Here is an 8276-nt window from a genome sequence, read left to right as displayed (position 1 = left end):
TACTACAAATTAAGTACAAACAATTGAGTTCAATGGTTAAAAATTGAGAAATGGTTATATATATATATATCAGTAATTTGACATTGAGACGAAAAAAATACATCATATATATAATGTAAAGTTTTTGACAGGAAAGTAAAGAGGAAAGGTTAGATTGTACTTGAAGTAGATCTACTCTCTGTCCCATTCTGTCCACGTTACAGTGATATTTATTGATGACGGACTCACTATTAAGATTAGGAAGAATGGAAATGGGAGAGAAGGAAAGAAAGAAGCAAAGGTGGTTCCACCACATTAAATAGGAGCCACACCCACCAATTGATGAGCTCCAAAAAAGCCAGAATCTCTAACCGAATGACTCCTTTTGATAAGATGGACCTCACCACCATTATCCTTAGATGTCACATCTAGACGTATGAGCTATGAGCCATGAGCTATCCCTTTCCTCTGCTTTTCTTCTGAGTTCAAATTTTTTTTTGTTTACTGCTACTTTTATTTGCTCATCAATAATCATAAACAATCTCTCAAAGATCAGATGGGTGAAGAGAGAATTCAGTGAGAAAATTGGAGTAAAACCTGTACTAATTATAGCAAAACACGTAAATCGCTTATATAGTTAAAGTCACGAAACGAAAAATAATTTTTTCTCATTTTATAAATTTTAATTTTAAAATTTTAATATCAAATTATCGAGTTAATTAAGTAAAAGTTTCGAGTGTTAGTTATGATATTTTAAATTGATTGGAGTTAATTACCGATTTAGCTATGATCATAGAAGGTAGCACATGTGACTAGTTTCCTTGATGTTCACTTATAAGAAAGAATGTTGGTCATGTATAAACAGATAAGCAAAACAAAGAAACCAAAATGAGTGGTTTAAATTTTACCACTTTATCATAATTTCCATTAGACAAGATTTTGATGATTATTGGCCCTACATATGATGCAAGAGGTCACAATCTCTACCATGTGCAAATTTTTATTGCAATTTTTCATTTTTTTGTGTGGTGCTCCAAGGGTCAGCTTGAAAGAATTTGGTTTCTCTTTTTCACATGGAGAATCTAAAGATTTTGAAGTAGTTGGAAGAACTTAAGTCTCAATTATTTGAAAAAACAAAATTTCATTTCTGCTTTTCAATACATATAAACCCTAAAAAGAGTTACAATAGTGTGATCATTTATTCAACTAAATCGATCTCCTTCTATTACATTCAAAAGAATCTTTAAATTTTAATTTAGATCCAAACACTCCCTTAACCCTAACAGGAATTTAACCTATTACATCCAATTCCAACCAATCCTTTTTACTCGCATAGCATACTTAGTAGTAGTGAGTTGATGTGATCAAAAAATTCAATGCATATGGTCGTATCAACTAGTCAAGTCATATGTTACGGGGATAAAAGAAATGAGTAGACATTGAATCTAATAACGATGAAATTTCTATTAAAATTAAAGGTTTATTTGAATTTAAATAAAAACTTAAGAATTCATTTAAATGCAATAAAAAGTGAGGAGCTCAGTTGAATAAATGGCCATAGTTCAAAGACATTTTCAAGATCTAAACCTTTGTCAATTCATGACTTCTCTCTACTTTGTCATTGCATTTGCATGTTGAAAACTCTAACCTAAAGCTACTGCTCTGGAACCCTCCCCAGAAATCTTAACAACAAAGCTAAATAAATTAGATAAGTGCTAGCAGCATCTATGATCATGATTAGTCAATTTCAGAAAGAAAAAAAAGTGATTAAATTCAATCAAAAAGAGGGGAGGTGTTCTCATGTTTAATGATGATTCATGATAAAGCAGAAAACACAAGCATCCTAAAATTCTTGGAGAAGCTTTACAAAAGCAGTAAGTAAATCCAGACATTTCCATGCTTTAAGTTTTGAAGCCTTTTTGGGGTTTCCAGCTATAACCCATGATGGGTTGTTGGCACTTACCAGATTTGAAGACAACAAAGTTTGTGTTAGATGTCAAGGCTGAATGACTGCTTTGGCAAGAAAGCCTGGCAGCTGTCTAACAAGAAAAAGTTCATTTGTTACAAAGAAACAGCTCCTGCATTGTTCTCAACATAGGATACAATTATTCTTGGAAATTAGGTGCTGGCTGTTTGGTAAGGACACCAAACGGCCAGCACCTACAAAATTCAATCATCTTCCCTGTAGAATTTACCATTCTGAAGCCTGGCAGAACCCATAAATTTCAATGAGATTGAACCATCACCATTAACTTTTATTTTGGTCAATCAGCCACTCGAAACTAGCAAAATTGGTAGAACCAACTCAAATTGGTAGCAGAATCCATTGACCTCTGCCTCCCTTATTCTTGCAGCTTGCTACAGAGCAGGAACAATAACCACTTTCATTTTTTCTTCAGAATTCTAGATAGCTATATGTTGTTTTCTGCCACCTGCAAAAATTTATAACGCGCAATCTTCACCATGTAAATATCAGTTCTCCTGATAAGGAAAGCAGGATAGCACAAATCAATGGCACATGAGAGAGAGATTTCTCTTGAGACACAGCTTTTAGATTTATAAAAGAAATATTTCAGAACAATTAACTGACGGAGATTGTTGTCTTAAAATCCATGTTTGGAATTTGTAATAACATACATATATACAGAATCCAATAAACCTTACAGTTACAATACACTTCATACAGTTACAACACAACCACTGGCTTTCCAGATCAACTACTCAGAGAAGGCCCAAAGTACATGCAGATAGGTGGATCGATCCTGAAGATGGAGAGAATGGCTGACGGTATGGTCCATATACCATCACCGCAAATTAAACCTGAAGCAACTGCCCCTGCATAATCGTCTGCATCCCTCCGGTTAATTCGTTCCCATATATACAATATTACTGTTCCAACAAACATGTCAACAGCAAAGTAAGCTCCAATATAGAATGGAATTGCCATAGCCATTGGAATAGGAATAAACTGCGAAACTTTCTTGGGAGTCACATCCCTTAAGAGGTTTACGACCAAGGCACCCACAAAGAATCCACAACATAAAGCTAGACAATGCTTGGGCAGCTCTGAGAAGCCCTCAATACCAAGAATGGCCATTTCCCTGAATATCACAGCATAAGGTGCTTTGTATGGACCATCAGGTGACCCAATGTCAAAAGCAGTCCAAAACAACCAGAATGTGAGTGGAGCAATGACACAGCCCATGGCTGTTCCCACTATCTGGCTCACAAACATAGACTTGGCTGATGATAGAGTGAGGTAACCAGTCTTTAAATCTTGCATTAGATCAGCTGCAGTGGAGACAATGGACATCATAACCCCACAGGCTGCCAAACCGGCTATGACTCCACCATTGTTTCCAACTAATGATGCTATAATGAAAAGACCAATCTTCCCATAAGTGGATGTCAGGCTCCAGTCCGTAAGTCCAGCTCCATAAGAGTTGCAGAAGGCAAGGGCGGGAGCAATAATGTATGAAATGAGAACCAGATACCACTTCAGGGGTGGAAAGATGATAGGAATAGTAGCTGTTGATATAGCAGCCAAGGCCACATATCCAGAAGCAGCAAACCAAGTAGGTATCCTGTCTTTAAGAAATACCTCATCTCTTTTTCTCTGCTCTGCTAGTCCTTTAGAACTCTCACCATCTGTGAAAACAAAACAATATTTCAATGAACCCTCAGTGGAAAACAATATGATTTAAAACAAGAAAACAGATACCTGCATACACATTCCACCTAGAAAATCTAAACATTTTAAGAAGTTTTGACAAGGTGAAATTAAATATTCAAATAAAGGCACCACAGCGTGCCCCTATTTAATGACTTTTTCACCAAGAACTACAATTTTAGACAAGTTAAGTCATATCAGTGGGAGCATTCTGCAACGGCTTTATGACTTCAGTACTTCAAATGTTATTCAAACAAAATTCTACTGAAAGAAAACCATTGCAACACTACAGACAGACACACAACAAAACCAATCATGCAAGCAGAGCCTAACCAGGGAATTCTCACCTATAACCTCATTAACAATGGGAAGTTTGCTTTGTTTGGTGCTTTTGTTGTATATTTCCTTCACAGTTATGTATACTATCTTAATCAGGTTGTAAAGACCATCCCCAAGGATAAGAGCAATAGCTATGAAGACCTGTGAACAACATGATGGCCCAGAAAAATTTATTAGACTAGAGTTATGAGAAGAAAGTATTTCAATAAGGTCGGAGTAAGCAAGGGACTGAGAATAAACCAGAAGATGGAAGGCGCAAAAACAAAAAAAAAAAAAATCTTCTACACCTATGTAGCAGAATTAATAACATTGAAGTTGGGCACTCAAGGAAGTAAATTCTTTCTTTGTACCTTATACCCGTACAGACCTTTAAAATCATTGCTCTCCAGGCCAGAAGGGTACCAGTCCCCAGCATGTGCAGAAATGAAGGGCCACAGAAAACCCCACGATATGATAGCCCCGAGAAGAACTGAGCAGTTTACTATGTGAGGGCAAATAAGACCACAACCAACATAGGTTGGACTAAAATCAAAATAGAACCTGCATACGGAGCCATGTATAACATTAACAATACAAGTAAAACATTTATTAGTAAATTCAGCAATCATGTTCATGATATTTTACCCAAAGCCAAATTATCATTAGTCAGATTACATGCCAAGATACTCGCAGACATAAATCAAGCAAAATGGCGTTTCACATGCACCAGAGCCATAGACATATAGAGAAAGTTTTCAAATATATGCTAATCAAGTTTGAAGTCATTCTATTTCTCTTTTCTGTTACTTCTTATAGCTCAACAGGTAACATAATAATCACTATGGCCTATGGAGGACCAATTCATGTTACACATAATAATATAGTATAAATATTTGATTGCCCTAATCTGTGCCCTCCGATTAATGGCAATACAGGTTGTATTACACTTGTATCAAATTCAAAGATGAAATATTGAGCTTTCTCATAAACATAAACATATATGGGCATTCATTCGGCATAAAGAGAGAGAGAGAGAGAGAGAGAGTTCACATGGGAAGCTAAATCTGAGAGAAACTCACGTGTTTTTGAACAGTGTTAACCCAAAGCTGGGAAAATTATCAAAACCACAAGAATCTCCAATGCCACTGAAAAACCACTTGAAGCAGCTCCAAACTAAACTTATGCTCAGATATTTTCCAAGACACTTGACTTGCTTCCTGCAACAAACTCATAAAAATTGTATATATAATCAGAAAGAAAGCAATCTAGTTGTTAGAGATAAACCCATTCTCTCTAGTTATTCATAAAGCAACTTTTATGGTTTAACAGTAGCTGTTTCATTGATTTTCTAAATGCATGATTGTTAGACCGGGATATACCCTCTGTTCTTCATTCACTTTTCTTTATCTAGTTTGATAACATGATCACTAAAATTATTTTCTTTTCAAGTAAGCTTTCTCCTTATGTGCTACATCAATGGAAACTGTATGAAGATCTGTGAAAAAATAATAAGCATAATGTATCTAATAAGTACCCTGCAAGCTCAGCTCCAGTGTTGGTGTGAAAACTATTTATCAACATTGCCGTGGCTGTCCCACTCGGATATGTAAGTTTGTAATCCATGACCATGACCTGATGAAATACAGAGATGAGAACTAGACTAAATGACAAAACTACAATCACATACCACGAGGAAAACTTGTGACAGCTCACTCACACTAGCAAAAAGTTAGTCAGGACAATAAACAAAATATTGATTACATCTCATAACATGGGTTTTTATTGGAATAAAAAAATTAGTGATAATTAAAAACTTATCGCATCTAAATTTGATTTAGAAAACAATGAACTTGATGATAAGCAATTAAAAAACCAATATCAAAACCAAAATTACAGCCACAAATACTTTACTGAATAGAATAAGTATGGCGAACACCATAGTCACGACCAAAAAATGCAACTTTAACTAAACTCTAAACTGATCTCTAAAAAGGAGTACATAATAATAATTATGATAATAAGCTATACCTTACGTAGTGGAACAAGACTAAACAGTCCAAGAAAGCTGACAACAAAGAGAAAACCAGTCATCCAGCCTAACCCCGGATTCTTAATATCTTCCGCTCGGTTTCCAGGGTAATCAGCACCGATAAGTTGATATGTTCTCTCATCCATTGCAATCATATAAGTTCCAAATCCCCCTATCAAAACAACCAGATGTTACGGGTCAGCCTCGAAGCTGCTCAACCTAAGATTGAGTTTAATTACTTAATTTAACACTAAAAATTAAGTTTCCACAATACTTTTAAATTAAGTCACCAATATCAAATTCTTTACAAGCCAAAAATTAACTTAATAACCATGCCAATAATTACTTCTTAATCATTTGCAATTGCAGCTGAAAATTGATTAAATTTGGTAAATTCAGAGGCTTTTCACCGCTAAAAGAGAGGAAGCTAGCTAATTACTTCATAATCATATCAGAAATTGTAATCACGAAAAAAAAGCCAAAAATGGATCAAATTTGGTAAAATTTAAAAACATTTTCAGCTTTTTACCGCTAAACGCGAGGCCGTAACAAGCGACGACGCAAGTTTGAATGACGGTGTTTTCTTGTTTGGTAAAAGGCGAAACTTGAAACCCTAACTTAGTCAAAAAACCGGTCCACGATTTCACGAAGAAGAATCCGAGCAATCCAGCGCCGACGTTCAACGACGGAATAATCCCCACTGTTAGATTCAGCTTGTGTGTGATGATGCAAAAGAGAGCCCCTAACAAGGCGCTCACGGCGAGTCCTCTGATCGTTATCTGCTCTTTCCATTCCGGAATCCGCTCCAACTCGACTCCGCCGCCGTCGATGTCTTTCTTGTCGACAATCAACGGCTCCGATATCTCGGTTCCCATGATCTTCGGATCTGGTCGGATTCCACGAAAGGAGGGGTTTGGATTAGGTGCGGGGCGAGAGGGAGCTGTATGTGAGACAGAGAATTTGGTAAAATAGAAATGAGTGGAAAGCTTGATGTGAAATCCAACCAATGGGAAGCGTTGGAGAATCGGTAATCGAGTGTGGGAGTGACACGTGGCTAAAATTAAAAATTAGTTTCGAAGCCGTTTTTGTTTTATTCTGAGTAATTATTACAAACCATGACGTGTCAGAGTTTACGTTGATATTCCCGCCAAAATCACGTGAAAAAAAAATTCTGCTTTATTGTTCACTATTTTCTCATACGAAATAATTAAATGGTAAAACACAAAGCCAGTCACGAGATTTAATAGAAAATACATTTACTTGTCTGTATAAAACTATATTTAATTCTTATAAAATAATTGTAATAAATTATTAAAATTTAAATAAATACTCAATTAAAAATTATTATTTAAGCTTTTACTCGAATATCCTAAATAATATTGATTAAAAATCCAAACTTATTAATACCTCATTAAAATAAATTTAAAATCAATTATTAATAACAATTAATTTATTATGTTAATTATAAAAAACTTATAACAAAAAATAATATATATATATATATAATTAAAAGTATTATGAATATTTTTGTGGATATCTATTTATATTATGTATATCTAGATTTAAATGTAAATTAGATAATACAAATCATAATTTAATCTATCCATCTAATCTCTTAATATTATTTTTATCTTATAAATTTAATCTTAATAAAGAGTTATTAATTTATAAATAGGTCCATTTACTTTATTTGTAAACACACTTGAATAAGATCTTTTTACTCCCTCTAAATATTTTCTTTTTCTGTAAAAACTTTCTTTTATATTTCTCTTATAATTGTTCTCTTAAGATTTCTTTCATAACACTTTATCAACACGATTTTCATATCTCTCAAGTTTGAAATTATTTTATTTATTTTGTTTTTATCATTTTCAAACTTCAATAGAATTTTAATAATTGGGTTTTGATTTATAATTTTAAAAAATCAGGTAAGTGTTAATATTATTTTGTTTTCATCCTCTCACAAAGGTTTTTTATTATTTCTAATATTAAAAAATCAAGTAAGTAACTTAATATCTCTTTGGTATTTTCATTCCCATAAAATCAACCTTAATATGAATTTTACTATCATATAGTCTAGATTATATTTTGTCTATTGATTAGAAAGTGAATTTACTATTATATAGCTATTAATGAAATATTATGAATGTCTATTCCCAGAAGTGAATGTGACAAACGAGTTACTAATAAAAAATTATAAATTCATCTATTTCTTGAAATAAATGCAACATCATTTAATAATTATGATTATTAATATGGAATAGGTTATCATAAGAATTT

The 8276-nt window shown here is 33.8% G+C and overlaps 1 protein-coding gene across 1 annotated transcript; it reads right to left on the bottom strand.

Moving 5' to 3' along the window:
- Positions 2499-6955, bottom strand: LOC18601053 (probable metal-nicotianamine transporter YSL6). Its single transcript, XM_007031860.2, has 7 exons — positions 6526-6955; positions 5996-6168; positions 5502-5599; positions 5047-5184; positions 4339-4528; positions 3997-4129; positions 2499-3627 (listed from the first exon to the last, which is right to left on the bottom strand). Exons 1-7 carry the CDS (start codon positions 6869-6871, stop codon positions 2693-2695), a joined length of 2013 nt encoding a protein of 670 aa, XP_007031922.2. The 5' UTR covers positions 6872-6955; the 3' UTR covers positions 2499-2692.

This window comes from Theobroma cacao, chromosome 4 (genome assembly GCF_000208745.1).
Source record: "Theobroma cacao cultivar B97-61/B2 chromosome 4, Criollo_cocoa_genome_V2, whole genome shotgun sequence".
In the NCBI taxonomy this organism is placed as follows: domain Eukaryota; kingdom Viridiplantae; phylum Streptophyta; class Magnoliopsida; order Malvales; family Malvaceae; genus Theobroma; species Theobroma cacao.
The sequence above is the reverse complement of the archived record's forward strand: the minus strand, read 5'-3'. Positions and strand labels throughout refer to the sequence as shown.

Bases quoted from the DNA above. Each gene is read 5' to 3' on its own strand.
- LOC18601053 (XM_007031860.2), bottom strand. From the start codon at position 6,871: ATGGGAACCGAGATATCGGAGCCGTTGATTGTCGACAAGAAAGACATC. The intron at 5,600-5,995 runs GTATAGCTTATT...GTATTTCATCAG, and splicing joins GTCTTGTTCCACTACGTAAG to GTCATGGTCATGGATTACAA. The intron at 4,529-5,046 runs GTGAGTTTCTCT...CTCCGTATGCAG, and splicing joins TTAACACTGTTCAAAAACAC to GTTCTATTTTGATTTTAGTC.